The 23,046-nt window shown below is 32.1% G+C and overlaps 1 protein-coding gene across 4 annotated transcripts in view; it reads left to right on the top strand.

The window, feature by feature from the left end:
- Nucleotides 1-22,511, top strand: part of LOC118193674 (ankyrin repeat and BTB/POZ domain-containing protein 1-like) — a 120,053-nt gene extending 97,542 nt beyond the window's left edge. For 2 of the 4 annotated variants that reach the window (XM_035364794.2, XM_035364796.2), the window contains 2 exons: nucleotides 18,672-18,872; nucleotides 22,054-22,511. In XM_035364794.2, the coding sequence (XP_035220685.1) occupies nucleotides 18,672-18,872; nucleotides 22,054-22,248 (396 nt within the window). In that variant the 3' untranslated portion in view covers nucleotides 22,249-22,511. Of the gene's footprint in view, nucleotides 1-18,671; nucleotides 18,873-19,559; nucleotides 19,600-22,053 lie in introns of all 4 variants that reach the window. The other 2 variants (XM_035364795.2, XM_035364797.2) reach the window with 2 other exon arrangements.
- The last annotated feature ends 535 nt before the right edge of the window (nucleotides 22,512-23,046 follow it).

The raw sequence follows: 23,046 nt of genomic DNA on the forward strand, positions 1-23,046 counted from the left end.
AGCCGCAATCATTCCTCGAACATCATTGAAAGGGACAGGTATGTAGGTGGCGGTGTTCTCATTTGGGGAGGCATCATGCTTTGTAGTCGTACAGACCTTCACATCTTCGACACAGGTTCAGTCAACGGAACCCGTTATTGTAACGAGATTCTTCTTCCATATGTGCGTCTTTTTAGAGGCGCTACGGGTCCGCAGTTCCTTTTCATGGACGACAATGCACCATGTCATCGCACAGTAGCTGCCAAACAGCTCTTAGAGAGTGAGGATATTGAACGTATGGATTGGCCGGCACGATCTCCGGATCTCAATCCCATCGAGCATGTATGGGATTTTCTAGGCAGACGCTTGGCAGCTGGTAACTTACCACCAGTAACGATTCTGGAGCTTCGATTGGTGCTGCAAGACGAATGGGCAGCAATGCCTCAACAACTCATTGACACCCTCATTCTCAGCATGGGCAGACGCTGTGAAACCTGCCTAGCAGTCAGGGGAGATCATATCCCCTATTAAAGACCGGATGTTTCTTGCTAGACACCCATCACAGGGATGTTTCGGCCTTCAGTCACATTGCGCTCCATGCTACTTTTTCAATAAAGCTGCTTTTTATCCCTCTGATTTCTCTTTTAGTAAATGTTGCTTACATTACTCATGTCCTTACGTTTTGGGGATCTTACGGTATTAAATGTGTTGATTTGGAAAGCTTTTGTACAAAGTTATATTGAAGAAACTGTCTCGTCCTTAATTTTTGCACACCAGTGTATATTGCTATGGCATTACAATGCTGGAAACAAAAAAATTGTTTTTTCTTTTACACATACAAAAATGGAATTTAAGTTTTCTATAAGAATCTTTATAATCGCCATTTTTAATTTCCCTGATTTTGGTTGATTTTAATAGTTCGTACTTTGTTATCAGATGCATGATAGACTTCACCCCTAAAATCCATTTGAAAATTGATAGGTAGTCCTCCTTCATAAGTACCCTGGTACCAACAGAAATAGTTTTTCTCTACCATTGACTTCTCTGCTGTAGAATTCGTAAGTAGTTAGTCGATGATTTTTTCTAAATTATCTTAACAACATTTATTGTTCTGTGCTAGTGTCTTAAATGATTCTCATTTACATCTATTGTCATTAACTCCGGAATAGCACTTATCGATCTTCCTATTAAAAAAAATGACCTGGGGTCAAAACTTCATAATCACTGGAATAGTTTGAAATGGGTGTAAGAGGTCTTGAGTTAGTATTCCTTCCCTTCTGCACAGTTACTGTGTCAAACTCCTCATGTGTATAGTTCCTTTAAGTCATAGTTCCCCTTATAGTTCTCTTTAAGTGATGCTTTACGGACTTTACACTGGCTTCCCATAGCCCTCCAAAATGAGAGGACTTGTGAGAGATAGAGTTCCAGCCTATTCCTTCGAAAGTGAAATACGAGGCCAAATTGCATTATCTGTGACTATTTTCACACATTTGCCCTTCTAGCCATAGAACACTCAACAGTGGCAATTAAAATATTAGAAGGCAAATCTGACAAAAGCTCTAGGTAGATAGCTTTTGTTATGAAGCATACACACACACAAATCTTATTTAGTATGCTCTTTCTCCAATTCTTATAAGCTACACAAAATGGACCACATAGATCCAAACCTGAAACGTTAAATGGGGGCGATCTATTAACTCTCTCATATGGTAAATTACGCCTAATCTGTGAAGATAAAATTGGTTTATGTTTAAAGCATGTCACACAAAAATGTACTTTTTTTGCACCAAATCTATGCTACCTTATGGCCAAAATTTTAAGTGTACTGCATATAATAATCCTTAAGGGCCAATATGCAATCATCATCTGTGTACAGTACAAAAATAAATCTGACTTAGTTACCTGTAATACCTTTTTCGTAAGTTCAGGCCCTCTGCACATGCTTTTTTCAGTATTTCCTCAGCTGCTCTTTATTTCTTCTAGTTTAAAAGGTCCTACCATCTTAGATCTGCTCCTGCAGTTATAAATAAACCTAAAAATATAAGAAAGAACACTGATATTATGATGATTATTACTCAAGAGTTCATCTGAAACATGTCAATCAGTATAGTTCTCTCAGAAAAGACCATTAATGTCAATAGAACTCTTGCTTTCATACTCATAGTATTCCCTTTCACTTGGTATTCAAGCTCTGGAACTGTAGGTTGTAAGCACTTGAAGGGAAGATGTGATTCTGTGAAAAAAAATGTCTGCGCCAGTCAACTGTTTGGAACTGTTCACTAGAGAAGAGGCTAGAGAGAGAATTATCTGTGGATGAACTATAAAACCATAAATCTGGATTAGTCAACCTTTGAATTTCATCGACACAATTTTGAAAAAAAAGGCTTCCATCTTCTGCTGGAAGTTCAGTGTATTTCTAGAACTACTCCAAAAAAGATATTAGATTAATCATTCCCAATTTTGTGGCAATCAATGCACCCAGGAATTCTAGTCGAGGCAAGTAAATGTTTTTCACAGGTGAAACTTTTGAAGGCTATCAAGTTTACAGAAATTTGTTCTCTATTGTTCCCTTTTACATAAACTGCTGCACCATATAATTTTTGGCTTACATCAGGAAAAACATGAATCTGTATTTTCGTGCCATGAGTCCAAAAGAAATCTCAGAACTCTAATGTTACTTAGTTGTGAATGTTCAGTGCATCATTGAGACCACTCATCATTCAAGTCTGAAGGAAGCTCAGCATCCCATGGTAGTTAATGCAACCATAGCTTTTGTAACTAAACTTTTAGTCTTAACAGTGAACAGTGTAATCAGTCCAACAGGATCATGTATTTTTCCAGGTGTTTGAAGAATGAAGCACTGTATGTTTTTCTTTCTTCTCAAAATTTCAGTCAAACAAGAAGTCTGTGCACTCCTTCCTGAAATGCCCCAATGAATTCCTAATACTTTGAGTATCCTTTCATTTGAGCGTAGTGGATGAATGTTGAAATAATCTTCTCATTTCTCAACTAAATACTAATTGTTTGTCACCCATTTGTATAGATTCATCCCATCTGTATGCATAATTTCCTTTGTTTCACTTCGAATTTTTAAGGTTTCTAATACATCTCTTGCTCCTGTAACAAGATCATCAATGCACATATACATAACAAGAATTTGAAAGGTATCTGGATACACATGTCTGTACTTTTGGATATGCAGCTTTATAGTTTCTGCCAGCAAAAATGAACTGACAGCAGAGAGTTCTGTAAACTTCTAATTGATCATCAATATTTTGCAAAGGCGATATACTAGTATTCTTAACAAATAAAAATCTAACTACATCTCGGTCTTTCTCAGCTACACGATCTTTAAAAATGGCTTTTCAACATCTCCTAAGATTGCAACTCTATTAAGTATAAAACATATCATCAAATGAAATATATTTGGATTCAAATTAATACCAGGCCACAAGCAAGCATTCAGGAACAAATTGCCTGTTTCATGTGAGCTTGCATCAAATACAGTATGCATTTTAGTAGTAATGCTTTTTCTCCATACACTGTCTGCTGTGGTATATAAAAAATTGTCTTATTTGATGGTTTTGTAGTATCTAACACTCTTTCTATTATCCCCATGCTGCATTTTGCTCACTGGAATCTTTATTCTCTTTTTCTGAAGCACAAAAATTGCTGCCTAACTGTTCATACTTTTTCTTCCAAAACAAACTAACAGCATAATGGCCATCTTTGAAATTGACAGTTTTACTGAAAATATCTTCTTTGTAAGAACATTCATTGTAAGAACTGAGGTCATCTAATACCAATTCCAAATCAAAAAACTTTATCAACTGTGTCTGGGTATTGTCACAGATCAATCCAATCCAGTCATGAGATTTTTTGTCACTTTGTATATATTAGCTTATCACTTAAGTTGTTTTACTGTCTTGCATTCTTTAATAATATAAATGTCATCTTAATGAGTGTAAGTTTATAAAAATAGAGCCTAAAACAAGTAACTATACAAATTTAGGTAATAAATGCTGTTTAAATACAGGTCCAAAAACCTGTGCCACTTATAAGGTTAATTGTTTCTCATGTGGCAAATCTTCAGTGCTTCCATTCATCAAATACTCAAATGCTAAGTTTTGCAGCTCTGAATCTGTATTGGGTACATAAATGTTTGTAGATCTTACCAAATCAAAAAATACTTCTGATCCAAAAAGTAACTAAATTTTATCCAGTTTGTGAAAGTCTGGATCAGCTAATGTAACTCTTTCCGGAATCGCAGTATTACAAACATCAAAATTTCTAGAAGGCATCAAATGAGCAATTTTCGGAATTATTAAAAAGTCCTTACGAACTATACGCTGTTTCTGTATTGAAAGTAATTGCACTCATTTTCAATTTCACTGTTGTTGAAATCCTTGAGAAACAGCCTACTGATATGTTTGCATTTTCCCTTTGCAAATGAAGCTCTTCAGCTAATTCGGATGAACAAAGATGGATCATGCTTCCATTGTTAAGCAAAGTTCTAGCTGAAAATATTTTTCCTTCATTTCTCTTAATGTAAATAATCACTGTTGATAATAAGACCGTATTTACTCTATTACAATTTTTATTTGCATAACAGCTGTCATAAAACACTCATTATCCTTATTTATCAATGGCTCGGGATGAACATTGTTTCTGGGTTTCAGTAGACTGATTTTTGTCTGACTTTTGATCTGATGGAAATGCGATTTTGCGTCTATTTTTATTTTTTAGAGTTGAAACTTTATCTCCCTTGTAACAAATCAATGAATTGTGCTTCTTGTTCTTTTGCTCAGACTGCAAGAGTAGTTCGAAGGGCAATTTCTTACTCCATGCTTAACAAAACAGCCAAAACATAAATTTTGTTTTTTGACATTCTTAACTCTTATCTTTCAAACTGAATTTTTTAAATATAGCATATTTAAATAATTTATGTTTTGCATTGCAGAGTTTACGAATAGGTACATGTTTCTCAGTCACATGTAAAGCCACTGAAGAAACCTTTGGATGGTTTCATCTAGCAGTACTGGAATTGTAGAGACATTTAATGTCCTTGCCTGGTTTTTTAGAAATTTTAATAAATCTCTGAAGGTGGATATTTTTTTCTTTGTTTAGATTTCTTTCCAGCCAAAACTTAGTATTCTGATCCAGTTTCTGGCTTAGAATAAAGGCAAATATAGTGGACGAAAACCCATTTAATATTTGTTCTAGACATTCTAACAATCTTACGACTTCACTTATAACATCGGTTAAATTTTGAAACGCAGAAGCCGACTCATTTTGACTAACAGAAATGCTCATAAATCTTTTGAGATGTGCATACACTTGTTCTTTCGTTTCTGAGTATCTCTCCTCAAGAAAAGACCATGCTAACCTATAAGTAGAACATTATAAGTATCGTTTGGATTATTCTAAAGGCAGTGCTGATTTTAAGTATTGCAGTTTTATAGTATTTGATAAATTTGGATTCTGATCAAAAATCTTTTTAAAAATATCCTTAAATGAAAGACAAGAATGCATTTCTTCTGAAAATGGGGGTAATGAAATCTTAGGTTTTCAGAAAGAATATTCAGAAATTACAGTATTTTCCAGTTTATTGCTATTAACAATTTTCGACAATCTGGTATGCATTTCAAATTCTGTAACAGTAAGATTACTGTTGATTTCATCTTCCTTATTTAAGATTTTTTCAATACTTAATAATGGAATCAAAAATTTTATCACACTCATTTTTCTGATTGTTAAATTTAGTTTTTAGCAATTCAAAGTCACTAAGATCTGGCTCAGAAAGTTTCTTTTACAGTTTCAATGATATAGTGTTTTGAGTTCTCTTTTTAGAGAGAGAATCTTTCAGTTTGATTGCCATTTTCGCTACACTTATCAATAATAACAAATTCAGAGTTTACTCGGTGCAACAGTTCATAATAAAAAGAATTTCAAAGGCTACTTACTCCTTTTTTTCAGCATTTGGCTAAAAGCAAGCATAAATTTTCCAGAAACAAAAAACGGCAGCACAATCGTCCGTTGTATAATATACTTATTTACTTGGTCGATTTTGTTTTGGCTGTGCTGGACCACTTAGAATGGTTCAGCTAATTACAGTCAAAAGTCGTTAATTCGGACACCCATAATCCGGAATGATCTATAATCCGGACCTCAAAGCTACAAACTTTCTGCGCATGCGTCGCTTTGACGCATGCACATAAGCGTTTACGCCTGCACGTAAGACCTTTACGGCTGCGAATATGGGTGTACGCAAGCGCATAATACGTTTACGCATGCGCGTTTAATGTATAACGGACAGTATAAACTAAGCTAAAATTATCTAATTCAGTTTATGTTGCAGATTGCGTTGTTCCTTAATCTTCGAATTGGATCCGGCTTATTATTTTTTGCAGACTGTTAGAGCAATTGTATAAAAGTAAGCTTGAACTTTCGATTATGTCAAATAGAATTTCCGATATATATATTACTAATATGTAAAAGATCTACAAAGCGAAAGTATGTTTTGAAATCCGAAATCTGTTTATCAATTTCACACTGCTCTGCGGCGGGGGGGGGGGCAGAAACGCGGCGGCGCGCAATGAATTGGAAGTTGATCTGTCCGCACTATCCTTATCTTCAGGGCAGGTGTTTTTATTTTATTTAGCTTATAATTCCTTACTGAATGTAGTATTTCATCTGGATGTACACCGTCTTTGATATGATTTAAATCAAGTTCCTCGTCATTATAATTCGCTTCCGATAGTGAAGAAAGTGACAGAGGTTATTGAAAACGAAAACATTTCGATTGACAAATTAATCGGTATTCTCGACACAGCAATTATAGGACTTGAACAGCAGAACTTTGTAACTAAACAAGAAATTATGTCTGTTTAATAGAATTAAATAGAAAGTATTATCACATGAAATGAAGCAACTTAAACAACTTACATTGAAAGAAATGTTTAATAAAGTAAACAAATAAATATTAAGCTTTTTCTTTTTGTAAATTTTGATACCCTTTAGATTATAATTGTTCTTTATTTCATAAATTACGGTTTCATATTTTAAATTTTGTAATTTCTGCATGCCATCTTACCAGATTTAAACTGATGATCTATAATCCAGAAAAATCGATAATCCGCAATCGCCGAAGTCCCGACGAGTCCGGATTAACGACTTTTGACTGTATTAAAATAGAGTGTAACTTATATTATTTGTATTAAATTTTATCATTTTATTTTGCACTTAATGTAGAAGACACTATGGCATCCACCAGAGATTCAGACTCGCAAGTAGAAACAGAAAGGTAAACATTCTTTCATTAAAAGTGAGATAGCAGTGGCATCTCACTTCAGCGGGATTTAACAGAATCCTAATCTAAGAATTGACATAACACTGGAAATATTTATTAATTTTTGCAAATAAGGTTAAGAGTTGGCAATATGAGTCCTCCAGCATTTTCTAGAACAAAAATTATCTAAGATTCCATGAATAAGATTTGTTTGAAAAAAATTCATCAGTACTTTTATATCATATAAGTATGATATACATTTATCATATGTTATATCATATATGATATATGTATATCATCAGCTTTCTAAAAAAATTCACTACTTAAAGGGTTAAAATATTTTATTTTTAGTAAAGTGCAGATGCTTTGCTCTTCAGTGTGCTTATGACCCCTAAATATAATGTTTAACTTTAAAACTAAATACAGTCAAAAGTCTTTAATCCGGACTCGTCGGGACTTTGGCAATTCCGGATTATCAGTTTTTCCGGATTATAGATCATCAATTTAAATCTCGTAGGATGGCATGCAGAAATTATAAAATTAAAAATATGAAACCATAATTTATGAAATAAAGAGCAATTATTATCTAAAGGGTATCAAAATTTACAAAAAAAAAAAGCTTAAAATTTATTTGTTTACTTTATTAAACATTTATTTCAACGCGCGCATGCGTAAAGTCGATATTAGAAAATTGCAACCAGAAAACTGTTTGATTTGTATTCGTGATATTCGAGGCATTTGATTTAAATCATATCAAAGACGGAGTACATCGAGATGAAATACTACATTTAGTAAGGAATTATAAGCCAAATAAAATAAAAACATCTGCCCTGAAGATAACGATAGTGCTGACAGATCAACTTCCAGTTCATTGCGTGCCGCGACATTCCCCCATCCCCCGGCAGAGATGCGTGAAATTGATAAACAGATTTCGGAATGGTTAGAAAAACAAAGGATATGACTTTATTCATTTTTTGTTTGATGGACATCGAAACATGCTTTCGCTTTGTAGATCCTATGGCAGCTCCAGAATCAGAAATTCTGTATGACATAATCGAAAGTTCAAGCTTACTTTTATAAAATTGCTCTAACAGTCTGCAAAAAATAATAAGCCAGATCCAATTCAAAGATTAAGGAACGACAAAATCTGCAACATTAACTGAAATAGATAATTAGATAATTTTAACTGAGCTTATACCGTCCGTTATACATTAAACATGCATGCGTAAACGCATATGCGCATGTGTAAATGCATAATGCGTTAATGCATGCACAGAAAGTTTGTAGCTTTGAGGTCCGAATTATAGATCATTCCGGATTATGGACATCCAGATTAAAGACTTTTGACTGTATATCAGCATTTTTTTTTTCCATTCAAGGAGTTACATTTTTTATATTATGTTTTTATATCATTTGCACAAATACGAGTATAGGGACTGGAGGAATGTGTAAGTTAGATTTCATATTTTTTTAAATGTTTATTTTATTTAAAAATGCCCCAACATAAATATTTGCATCATTTAAAACATTTGTGCACCTAAAAATATATGTTTAAGACCAAGGATTTTGAAAATAAAGGCCAAATAATGACTTTCATGTGCTTGGTGTATTTTTGGATGTTGATTATTAAGCCACTGAACACTGATAAACTTTCATTAATTTTTCAGTTCCCAGCAGTGGAACAGGCTGACGTATAGTAGTTGCCCTTGGAGCTCTTTTCACATGCATCATAAATCTATTTTACCTTATAGTAGCCTTATTAAAGAGATCTCTTAGGTGCATTATCAGAGCTTAAATTGCGCCGGAGCACGGTTCCGGTACTTCTTACCTTTTGGGATAAATCATAATTCTGGGCAGAGTGCACTGGAGTCCTAAATGAGAAGGCTCCTGCACTTCTTTTATGTAACTGGAACAACAATTCAATTGAAATTTGATCTCGAAAATTTTATTTTTTGCAATAAAATTATATTAAAAATCGCTTATTAAATTTTAGTTTATTTCTTTACATTTTATTTAATTTTAATTATTTAATTACTTAAATCTTTAATTATTTAAATAAATAATTATTATTCGATTTTTTATTTAATTAAATCATAATTGATAAATATTAATTATTAATATTGATTAAATAATTATTAATTATTTTGATAATAATTAACTATTCAATTTTTAAACTCTTAATGATTTTAATAGTCGTATTATTTATTTATTTACTTTTGTTCCTCTTTGCTGACGGTCTTCCATAGGGCTCTGGTACTTCTGATTTTAAAAATTAAGCCCTGTGCATTATTATTTTGAAAAATAAGCTGGTAACCGTAGCATGGAAGTAAGAATAGAAGGAAGAGAGCTTCTTCTATGGTTGAAGTACAAATTTACAGTGTAAAGAAGCTCAGTACTTTTGTTAACATTCATCGCATATTGCATTGACGATTAATGAATTGTCATTGGTCATGGCAAAACTTCCTAGCCAGCAAATGTTTGAAAGTGACATGCAGCAGTCTTGATTAGACAGGAGAAAAATCTCATTTGCAGCACATACTTTCTTTTGTTGGGTTTATGTTAACCATCTCTAGTCACTGTATGGGGGATTTTGTATATTATTTATGTATTTATTTTGTCTGGTGGTCGAGAGGTCTGGATAATAGCTTGGGAAAATAAAAAAAGTACCCGAACAGCGTTCGGGCAAAACTGGGAATTGGTTAAAGAACATGTTTAAGTCATAGATGTTCAAAATTCCTTCCATTGAGGCCATAGAAACATAGATTCATGGACCCATTAAAAAGGGGCAAGGGTGTCACCGCTTCTGTAATTCTTGTGGTAATAAATCCATGTCCGATGGTAGGTCACCTTGTACACCATAGATTTCATGTATCAACAAAGGCATAAATCCAGGACAGTCGAGTTGGAGTATCACGGTGGGCATGTGATTGGTCCACCTCTGCCAATCCAGTAATCAATTCAGCGATGTCCTATTGAGGTATTTCCACATAATGCTGTTGAAATATGCAGGCACTCCATCGTGCTGAAACCAGATGTTTTTCGAAATCAAGGAGATCACAAGGGCAGTCTTCAAGGACCAGTTATGGTCTGTAGGCCATATATTGAGAAATGCTGTTCCAGTGTTAGTATTTATAACAGCAAAAGCTCTGATTTTAATTTTTGCTAATAAAACAAATAAAATCAGATTTCCTCAAAATTTCTGTCTAACATAAAACAACAAAACTTATGAAAGTCTTATTCAGTCTAAAAATATTCTAAGAAAATGAAAATAATAACTTTCTGTTCCATTTAGAATGAAATGTACACAATTAAAAAAATAATATTTGGGAATAATAATTGTTAGTACTCTTATATATAGTATGAAAAAGAATTATATACGTTTATGGTACAGTTATTTTCCCCTTTAAATTAATTTATATTGCAGAATGGTAAATGATTGAATGTTTTGATTTTCAAGAGGGGGTTTCTTGTTGCATCAGTCCAGCAGTGCATGGAAGAACCTAGCTAAGGTTTCATCGGTTCTTCTCTTTGCCATGCTAACCAGTCTCAAATTGAAATTTAGTGAACTGTCTTAGAAAATACTACTGCAGCTTACTTTTTCTGTTGCTTTTGTCTGCTTGCATTTTCTGATGTCCCTGCCAGGACAGTGGGAGTGTAAATTTATAGTGGTTTAAAAACTAGAATGCACTCATTATTGAAAATTAAATTTTGTGCTCATTTTAGAAGTTATTTAACTCATCTTTATACCAAAATGGCAATATAAATACTAAGTTTAAAAAGAACCACATTATTTTTAGAGCTGGCTGCAAATTAAAAAAGAAGAAAAAAAGATTGCAATATATGTGGAAGTAATTGTTAACATTTTAGAAGAATGTTTAAGCATACTTGATAACACCACTAAATTTTAAAATTAAGTGTTATGTGACTGTAAGTTGTTTTGATAATTAGAGAACTCAAGAATGAAATCAAATGGGTTGAGAAATATCAGGAAAACAAAAAATTATGGCAACTGAAGGCTAAAACGTGGAATAATGCCTTGAAAATTCGAAACTTATATACCAGTTTTACTTCTTAAAATTAAGGGGGGAAAATTAAACATACAATGTTAAAACTTTCAACTGCAAAAGGATTTGATAATAATAAGCACTTAACTTACATTTTGCAATGCATTTTAAAGCTCAGAATTTGAGAATGAGGCTAAAAGTATTTAGGAATGGTCGTTCCAATATACAGTTTACAAAAAATGAATGCCTACATAAAAGTAGATAACTTGTTTGAGCATAATTGCCTGTACTGTACAGGGGTTAGCTTTTATTATTCAGCGAGTGCTATGCTGGAGAGAGATTCAGAACGAAAGCAATATAAATAAATACATGTAAATAAATATACATTTGCCATTGATACATTGTCATGACATTAGAGGATTCCATAAATTCCTTGACTGATTCTAAATGCAAATTAAAACCCTTAAAATGGCAGATTTATGTTTGGAATCTAGTGTATATTTGTTTTGCTTTATGTTTCTTTGGTTGTGAAAAATAGAAGGTAACTGACAAATTTAATGTAAAAAATGTGATGGAAATTTTATGTAAGGAAGTTTCTTAATAATAGGCCAGAATGATTCAAGAGGGCACATCTGTTAAACACTTCCCATCTTCTAATTGTGCAAGAAATAATTGTAAAAAATAATAACAATAATAATGATGATTATAAATTGAAAGTTAGGATTCTGCTCAGCTCAGTCATTTTATGCGAACAAAATAATAGAAAATAACAATAGGTTGGATTTGTCATATCACCTAGCAATGCTGATTGCATATTTGTTTATAAATCATCCTTAAATGAAAAAAAGGTATCCTCATTTAATAAATAAACTTTTTTTGAATGTTTGAAAATGAAATATATATCTTGTGATTTCCAAAATTCCAAAATAAAGTAACATGTTCAAGATATGGAAATAAACATTTTGCAATTATGTGCTGTACTTGAAAGAATGTTATGCTCATTTAATTGTAAATTGGAAACAAAAATAAGGAAACTATAGAAGCAGTGTTTCACGTATCAGTCTTTGTTCCAAAAAGTATATTTATAAATGTTAATTGTATGAGTGCATATAAGCAGCTTTAAATATCTTGTAAAAGCAATTGTTGTCACAGGTAGTCAAAAATCAATGAGGGTAAACATGTTACCTAGATAATTGGTTTTAAATTTTATGAAATATCTGTTAACTTATGGTCTTTTTGGAGGTATAGTAAATTTTCTGTAAGATTACCTTACTCATTTAAGTAGCCTAGATAGGAAATACAGAATTAAAATTTATGGATTTAAAAAAAAATGCTTCTTTTTTGAAATTTCCAAATTCAAAGTGGGTTGAGGAACTGGGAAGTCATTATTTACGTAAAAGATACATCATTAATGTTCATCGGACAAAATTTTCATTTCATCACACAAAACAGAGTTTCCGATGTGTGGATAGGAAATCCCAATGAAATATGCTTTTTGATAGAAGCCTATTTTACTAAAAATTTGTTTAAAAGACTTGTTGAGTATTTTGCTTGGAATTAGGAATTATTAAAACACAGGGTAGATGGTCATGAGGAAGGCTTTAGAAGACACAAGAAAAATGACTTGTTACTGGTACTTTTCTTCCATCTATTAAGATGTAAGTATCTCTTTTATAAGAGTTAGATTCATTAAGAATTATTAAACCTAATGAAAAAACTGAAAGGAAAAGCTGCTAGATCTAAAATATATAAAAATATTAATGAGTTGTGAAGATGATGAAAAGTGTCATAATTTTGTCATAGTTCAAAAACCATCCAGCATTATTGGATCATAAAAACCCAGCCAAAGAAAACTATGTAAAAAATGCTGAATTCTTTTGGAAATGTGTTTTTAATGATTGAGATAAAACAAGGATTATAAAAAAACACTTTATAATGGGATATATATAATACTCGAAGTTCAAGTGCACATTATTTTCCTTTCAGAAAAGAATTAAAAGAAAACTTCATGAAGGATAAGATTTGTGTTTGATGTTTCCCCATGAACCCTGGTTTCTCCATCTTTAAATAACTCTATGGCAAAAAGACTGGATTTAATCAAAGCTGGTTTAATTAATTTAGGTATTTCAGCTGGATTCTATTTTAATATTCCGTTAATAGAATCCCTTTAAAATTTTGCTTTCTGTTGCTTATTCTGAATATTACACAATTTGTTTTGAAAACAAAAGTTGTAGCTATTTTACCTAACCAGTAAAATTTACAGATGAGTTAAAAAATTTGGAGAAGTTTCTAAAGACTGTATTTTGGAATAAACTGAAAAGGTTCAAAGGAACTGTTTTTGTGTATCCTGTTTTGCCTTCCGTAGTAACAATAAAAACAAAATTGGAATCTTGTTCTGTCGGAATGAATTTATCCTTATCTGCACCATTATGGTCACTAAATAAATAATAAATTATTCAAAAGATTCAACAAAGGAGGTGTTGCAGGAAGAAGCCACTGTTAAAAATCACATGATTTCTTGGATTATTCTCTCCACTGAAAAAGTCTTCCTGTCCGTTCAACTTAGTATTATATGAAGAGACATCATCTTCTTAGTCTTCAGTTTTTATTTTTTTTATTTATTTTTTTCCCCCTCTCTGTTGTGATACCGCATAGCTATCCTTAGACTGTATGTAAATTTAACTGTGTTTACTTATCTGTAATTTTTTTTTTTTTTTTTTTTTTTTTTTTTTTTCATTTCAGAAAAAAATATATCTATATCACATTCTTATATTTAATCTGTTTCCTCCCTTTTATGTCCAGACACTTGCTTGGAGGCAATTCATTGAAAATGTCTGAGCTAATCAATCTTTTAGCCATCTGCTCACTAGACTATTAGAAAGTTCCCACAACTAGTAAATTGATATTGCACCCTTGAGAAGGGGCTATGCCAAGCAAACAACCAAGCCTTATATGGCATTCAAACCCAGAACCTTGGTTTCAGGCTATCAGTCAGCTTCCTGTAACCACTGTATACACAGTGTAACAGTATATTCAATCCTTTGGCTTGGAGGATAGACTTGTACATCAATAATTTTTAGCATGATAGACTTCTGGAGGCCAAAGAAGTACAACACAATAAGCAGTAGCACATTAGCATCTATTTTCTAATTTACACTCATGTCCATAAATTAAGGATAATGCAAAATCAGGCAAAGGAAGAGTTAGAAGCAAAACAATTTGACTTATTTGTAAAGCTTATATATTAAACAAAAGGTAAAGAGCAAAAAAAAAGATGCTATATGCTTGATATTATTAAAAAAATTAGCGATTTTTTCTCCCTGGAGCAAATTGCAAAAAAAAAAACCTATTTACAAAAACCAATATTACATGGTTGGTATGATTGTTAATACATTGTATGTCTCCCAGACGATGCAATACAGTCCGTACATTGCCTAGGCATGCTGAGTATCAAATTATCAATCTGATCTTGAGGGATATTACACCGCTCAAAAAGCAATGCTCTACGAAGTTCCGGTAGACATGTAGGAGGAGGTTGACGGGCTGCAACTCGTCGGCCAAGCATGTCCCACACATGCTCTACTGGATTCAAGTCCGGTGATAATGCTGGCCAGTCCATACAGGTGATATTCTCCGATTGAAGGCATTCGCTTACGATGTTTGCACGGTGAGGACGGGCGTTGTCATCCATAAACACAAATTCTGTGCCCATGGCGCCCCGAAACAAACGTACATGTTGTTCCAGAATGACGTCTCGATAGATATGGCTTGTCATGGTTCCAATTTGAGCATACAGGTCAGTTTTGGAACCCAAAATAATTCCATCCCAAACGAGCACTCCTGCACCACCGTAACGGTGTCGTTCAATGATGTTTTCTTGGCGGTAACGGGTACCTGGAGCTCTCCATATGAAAGTCTGGCGAGAATCAGACTGCAAGCTAAACCTGGACTCGTCAGAAAACATCACACAAGCCCAAGCCCACTGTTGCGGTGTCCACAATGCATGCTCTCTACTCCAGGCTAACCGCAGGCGACAGTGAGTTGCAGTGACGAACGCATCCGAGATGTCTACAAGCATGTTGACCAATCTGCCCTAAGCGTCTGTACACAGTCTGCCTTGAAATTGTTGTACCAGTGGCTGAAGAGATCTGACGAGACAGGTCTGAGGCTGTGCTCCGCCTGTTTCTTTTGGCAATAACTGCTAAATACCGGTTCTAATTCGGCATTGTTACTCTGGGGCGACCTGTGCTGTAACATCTACTCACATTACCATCATCTTGGAATCGTCCCCAAAGCCTGGAGATGACACTCTGGGCAATTCCAAGTTCATCTGATACTTCCAATTGGGTACGCCCACATTCCAGACGGCCGATAATTCTACCACGTAAAAAATCATCCAAATGCGTCCTTTGTGTCATAACTATTCGGTTATTGCACTGAAATGCTTATAAAGCACCTGCAAACAATTTTACTTCTTTGCCTGTATTCCTTATATATCAATCTCGTCATTGTGACGTACCATCGGTGTCATCTGGTTACTTCCTGAAATTTGCATATGATTCTTGAAGATGTGTGTAGTGATTTTACAGGTGATATATTTATTTTAGAGTTCGATTTCCGCGTGACTCCGAATTATCCTTAATTTATGGACATGAGTGTATTTAAATAATATTTTTGAAACACTCATTTGCGTATTCCAATGTACTTTACTGAGTTGAAGTTCCAGTGACTAGTTACTGAAATTAAAATATCTCAGTGACAGCATGAACGAAAGCAGAAATGTAAACACACATTCTGGAGTTTCCAAAAAGATAGCCTTACTCATAACAGAAGCTGCACGTAGACCCAGATTCAGCAAATGATTTGTGTGTTCTATACATTCTTCTTTTTCCTTGGTTTACCTTGTGCATTTCTCAGTGCCTGTAAGTTGAATATACAGTAAAACATTATCATATGCTTATCCTCTACAAGTTTGGGTATGAGTCCTGTCCTCCATTAATTTCTGCAAAATCATATTTGAAATATTGGTGGTGGTTTTACCTGGTATTCAATGAAAAAATTAATTATTCTACAGTCTTTACCTTCAGTCATAAATTAACGTGAGCTTGGCTGATTTTATATACCTAGAGTACTATCAAATGGATCAGAAATATAGTTTGTTTCTTTAAACTGTTCCAAAACTTGCTGCCTTTTTTACTTCATATTTCTATAAATTGGTTCTGGATAGCGCAAACAGAAAAAGAGACAGCAGATGATAAATAAACCTCGTCTTTTTAAGCATCTAAACGATCTAAAAACAAAATTTTAATTGCTGCATAAGGTATTAATTTTAGAAAGTTAAAGTATGTGTGATTAAAAAATACTTGTCTTTTATATAGATTCAACTAATTAAAAATTAAAATGCTGTTCAATCCTAGTTTACATCCAGTGTTGGTAAATGTGTTCCACAGCATGACCCTGGTCTGAATTTACTTAAAAAAAAAAATTATGAAAGCTGGTGATAAATCAGGCATATTAGTAGGAAAAGCCATGCTTCGTTGCAGTTTAAACTGACTATACGATGTGCTTTTAAGAAATTGCTACTGCAGTATAAGCAATAAAAGAGTTTGTCTAGCCATGCTTTACCTTCTCTAAAGTTAAACTGCAAGTGATAGAAAAAGTTGATTTTTTTTATTTCTGTTTTTATTTTTTAGCTGAAAGTTTAGTTGCTGGAAACTAATTAGTAAAAATTATCCTATTCATATAAGTAAATATGGCAAATAAATGTACGTAAGTAAAGATATGGTAAAATTACCATATTCACATAAGTAAAAGGATTGTGAAAACTGTTGTCCTAAAAAATGTGTCATCCAGGATAGACTGCCACTTCCAGTTATGCCAGTATTCCCAAGTGATTTTAATTTTGTCTCCCATGCCTTACATAAATTACCCATAACCTCCCATGCTTTACATGATTAAATAATTAATCATAATTTATTACATAATTAAATACCTAATGATAAATTGCCATTCTGTATTACACACATTCATCATAGCTGTGATATAGTGTGTAAATATCATTTAAGAGTGATAAGTATATTTCATTTTGTATTATACAGGTTATTCAAAATGCTGTAGATATTTTATAATAAGCTTACAATAAGTCAATTATAAACCAACACTTATTAGAATAAATTTAAAGGAAATAATTGTTCGATATGACTTTGAGTCATGGGGATAATGTTCAGATAATAATCCATTTCTTCCCACAGTCATTTGAGTATATCTGGTGTTACTAATTTCAGAGATTTACCTATGCATGGTTATAGATACTCCAAGTTGTATGGCAGTGATGGCATGTACACTTTGTGCTTCACAAAGTCATACAAGAAAAAGTTACATGTGGTAATGTCTGGTGATCTGGCAGACCAAGAAGACATCTCTTTCTTATTTGTTTCAGCATGGCCAATCCAATGAGTAGGAATCACCTTCTTGAAGTATTCACACACGTCCAACTTTTACCATCCTGCTAAAAGACAAAATTATCCGAGTGTTCTGTAGTTACATTAAAAGCCAGATCTTTAAAATATCAAAATATGTGTCACCATTCACTCTCTTGCACAAAAAAGAATGGCTCATACAATTTGTTATCTGAAACTGCACAAAACACAGATTCCTGCTCCATAGTGCAGTGAATATTTTATGTCCCCCCAGATTCGCACATTATTTTAGTTGATTTTCCCACTGATATGAAATGTTGCCTTGTCAGTGAATGCAAGGCGGGGGGGGGGACCATTCTCATGTTCACATTTGCCCTCCATTTATTGGTCCTCAACTCTAGAAAAAAAAGGTTGAGTCATCTGTAATTTGTAAGGCTTAATTTGCAACCATTTTCTCAGAACATACCACACGATTGTTTATTGAATTTCCATTTCATAACTCGCTTCATTAATTAATTTTGGGCTGCACAGAAACGTCACTCTTATCTTTTCCACATTCTCATTACTAACACGTTGCGTCCATGTGATTTTGCCTCTTCAAAGACAGCTTCTTTCTTCAAATTGGTGATACTACTTTCGAATGCTTTTGCCAGTTGGACTATCTTTTCCAAATCGTCTATGAAATGCACATTGTGTCAAAATTAAAGATTATAATTTCGCATATTGCTAGATGCAAAATGCCTTTTCTTCTTGAGATGGAATTTTTCATTCTAGCATTCATAGTGCCATCACACCTTCTGGACTCAGTACATGCTGCAGGGAAAACAAAATATTTTAAACCCATTCTGGTATATCTCTGTTTAAAAACAAATTTATTACAGTCTTTTTAAAATGTTGTACATCATTTTGAATAACCCTCTTTTTTCTCTTATAAAGGTTTGAAACAGTAGTCTTTTTATAATAATTTTAAATTATTTTCAGCTATCCCCAAGCAACATTTTTGAAGTACTTCATGCTTCTGATATGTTTCTTTTACCGGGATTGAAAAGGTTGTGTGCTGTTACCGTCAAAGAAAATTTAACAGTTGACAATGTTGTTGAAGTTACAAAACTAGCGCGTTTATATAATTTACCGCGACTAGAAACACACTGTACAGAATACATGGCTATACATTTAGAAAAGGTAAGATTTTTTTCCCTTGCTAATAAAATGACTAGTGAAGAATTTACAAAAATACTGTGAGTTGTCCTTACAGTTATTATATAATTAAAGCAGTCAGTGTAAGTTAAAAATCATAAATATGCATGAAAATAGATTTTAGAAAGGTCTAAGTGGCTATTTTTTTTTTAAATTTTGATGAATTAATAATTATTAGTATAACTTTTATTTATATATTATTTAAAATAATGCTAAGCTGTACATAATAAGAGCTGACAGTGAGAACATGTGTACCTTATACTGATCATCTTCCTAAGAACACCACCTCTGAAAGTGACCAGAATTTCTAAGAAAAGAATGAAATCTGAAAATTTCAGATTAACAACTGGAACAAGAGTTGACTGCTAAAAATATTTTAAAGTTATACAAGTACTTTCTCTTTTTTAAAGTAAAAGTAATATCTTATAATTTTAATTCATTAAACAAAATTTTTATTGCTGTTGGATAAAATTAAAGATTTTAAATATAGTAAGAAAAGAATTTAAATACTGAAATTTTCTACATTTGTTTCTGTATTTCTTTTATGAGCATAGAATAATGTAAACAAAAGAATATATAAATATTAAAAAATATATATGTTATTCTTTGGACAAAATTAAAAGTTGATATATATATATATATATAATATTGTATGATCTTAAATTCATTTAGTGCGAAAACAAGTTACTACTACTTGTGCAATTGCTGCAAAGTAAGTTAATAATAATTTATTTCCTAAACAATATTGATTAATTGATTATATTATCTCCTAAGTTTAATTAAAGTAGAATTATTTTAAAAGAGTGAATCCATACTGGTAAGTTATATTTTGAAAGGTGTTTTGAAGTAACTTGAAAGTAAAATGTTAATAATGTTTTAACGGGGACTGGAATTAAATCATCATGAAGAACAAAATTTCAATTGTAAAAGGAAAAATTAAATTAAAAGCATGTAATCATTGTCATTGATCGGAAATTAGTTGACTTTTCAAGGGGAACAAACCAACTCCCATTGAACGAACAATAATTTATAAATAAATATGTAAATACGAAGGTGTTTCGTCTTTATTCGAGTAATAAGTTAAACCAAACCGGCAATTCTAGTCAGGCCAAATATTTCCGCGAATAGAAGGGAGTATGAACCAATGCTGATACTCAAAGAATTTATTCTTATGAAGCATTTTAGCCAATTCAATTTTGAGTGAAAAGCAATTTCTGTAGAGAAATCTGAAAAAACTCGAGTAACCGTCTCTGACACCCCCGTGTTTATGCATTTGAGTTCTATATTATTTGTAAAAATTAAACATTTGGAATTGTCATTATGAAATAGAATTCAAAGTATAAAGTTGAAATAAACATAGAAGGTTACAAAATAAGATAAATAATGCAAACTTTGTAAAAACAAATCAAAAATAATATAAAAATAAAAAATATAATAAGAACTGTGAATGTACATGAAGATATAAAGGCCAGAAAAAGTATTAAGTAACTTACCTTCTTTCTAGTGGGGGAGTCGGCAAAGTGTTCTCTTCGCATCTGACTCAGAAGTGTAGGGTGTCCGAAAAATTCTTAGCGGCAGTGGGGGCTTTGAATAATATCAGTCGGTTAGACTTGGGTGAAGTAATTTATGGTAGTGGGTGGGACTCGGAATTCTTGAGGGGTGTATTATGTGGAGTGCTTATTTGAGTGAAACTGTCTGTTAAGATTTTTTTTGAAAATACCAGTGAATGGAAATTAATGAATTTCTGGCTAATTGTCATGTCGCAATGATTAAGAATTTAAGAAAGGAAAAAAGGAATTTTCACTGTCTAAGAGCTATTAGACAGACTAAAGATTATGAAATAGGCCCCCCCCCTTTTTTTTGAAACAGCATAAGTCTGAAGAAAATTACCTTTTTACAATATATACAACTGAGTAATTACACTATATACAAATCCTTCAACTGATAGTCATCCATCTTATACCGCCTTCTCAGGTTTAGGAACAAATTATCATATCCCTATCAGTTAAATATTTAGAGTGAGTATTTAACGCCTGCTCTTTTAAGGCAATGGTTAATAGTAAATTGAATGAGTATTAGATTATTTTTGAAAATTTTAATAAGGAGCAAAATTTCGCATTGTAAATCTATTGTATCTGTGCAGATAATTTTAATTCTTTGTATTTGATTTATTATTGTATTGTTAATTACTTTTTTGGATATGTTGGAGTTCCAATTTATTAATTTGTTAGTATTGAAATTGAATTTTTTTGTCAAAAAGTAATTTTTTTTTTTTTTTTTTTTTTTTTTTTTTTTTTTTTTTGTAGTTAATGATTTGAAGATCTAGATAGTCTATGCTATTTTGTGAATTATTAGTTTTATTAAGTGTAAGGCAATTTGGATAAATCTCTGAGTGTTCAATTTTACCAAAATTATTAATTGTAATAAGGTCATCAATATATCTGTATGTGTGGTTGTAGTAATTTAACTCTTGTGGTTGTAAATTTTTATGGAAGTTAAATTCTTTGATAAATAAAAAGATATTACAGATCAAGGTGCTAGAATGTAAGCCCATTGGCAAACCTCTGACTTGTTTAAAAAGTTGATTTTGAAACTTGATGTAGTTATGAAAAAGTGTGCATTTTAGGTAGGTTTTCTATTTGTTAAGAGTCATAATTTTGAGCACATCAGGGAATAGTTTAGGCAGATCAAGTAGACTGGTATAGATTTCTTCAAGAGAAAGTGAGGTATATAAGTTTTCAAAGTCATAGCAGTTAATGTTTTGGATGTTAATTGTTTGAATGGCATTAATGAAAGGAGTGTTATTATGGATGATCCAGCAATAGTTATGATTAGTGTTACAATCGTTAAAAATAACTTTTTACAGATTTTATTAAGTTGAATTGAAAAATAATAGTCAAATTCAGTCAAAGTATTGCAGTTGCAGTCTTGAAAATTAATAATAAAATTAAATTTTTGCAGCTTGAAGCAGAATTTTTGGAAGTCAATATACTACAGTCTAAATTTAAGTATTTTTTGTTTATTTATACTGTGAGTAATCTAAAACTGTAATTTTTTTTTATATATATCGTAATCATGAAAATACTATAGTTGCCTGCTTGAAACCACATTAAAGATCATTATTTCATTGCAGAAATGCATTGTATTTATTTTTGGTATCTTTCAGGTTATACACGAACCAAATTTTATACACCTTGTTCATAGTGATGCTCATGAAATACAGCAGCGCCAAGAAACTGATACAATACCCGTGATTGATGATATCCGTTACCATATTGAGAGCTGCGTGCATGTATCTTCTTCTAAAGAAAAGCTTGCTCTAATAGATAAACTCCTAGCAGTCTTAGAGTTAGAGGCTTGATGTATTTAAAAAATTTTTATTATGTTGAAATATACTTTTACAGAATCATGCACATTAAAGTTATGTTATATTGCTTTTGTCTCTAATTTGTTAATCTGCAACTGATTTAATTCTAATTTCATGACTAAAAGGAACTTTCTTAAATTCTAACATAAAAATATCTCAGAATTTTATACTAAAAGGTCATGTATATATACATATTTAGGAATTTATTATATGGAATATTGTATCACTTTAGCTGAAAATAAAAAATATGTAATTAATATTTTTGTATTATTCCTTCTGTTAGTCTTATCACAATGAAAGTTTCTGTGAAATAAAGGATGCATACTTTGAAAAATGTATTGCATTAATTTACTGCAGTAAAAGCCTGACTACCTAGCATTCAGCTAACCAGAAAGCTCAAGTAACCAGGATATTTTTAGAAACTTTTATCTTCAGAATTAAGCAAATAAGAGATATATAGTTCCGTTATAAAGCACGAATAGGAGTACAATCCAAATCAAATTTCACTAGTTTAATTTTTCCTTTTCACTTTTAATTTTTAAAAAAAAATGTTTGTATGTTTTCATATTACAAAAGTAATAGTATTTATTTTCATAATTTTTTTAAGTGGTTTTTGTCTTTCCGTATTTTACTTCGAAAGCAAATTTTAATTTCTTTTTACATTCCGTTTTTTAAAAATGTAAATTTTTTATACGTTTAAAATTTTTTCTCATCATATTTTTATTTTACAAATATTTCTTTGCTTACGAAATTCAAGCTGGAATTTCCATGCATATCGATTTACTCTACAGG

This window comes from Stegodyphus dumicola, chromosome X1, assembly GCF_044657685.1.
Source record: "Stegodyphus dumicola isolate Sdum_Otavi_A_Nest chromosome X1, ASM4465768v1".
Taxonomy (NCBI): Eukaryota; Metazoa; Arthropoda; class Arachnida; order Araneae; family Eresidae; genus Stegodyphus; species Stegodyphus dumicola.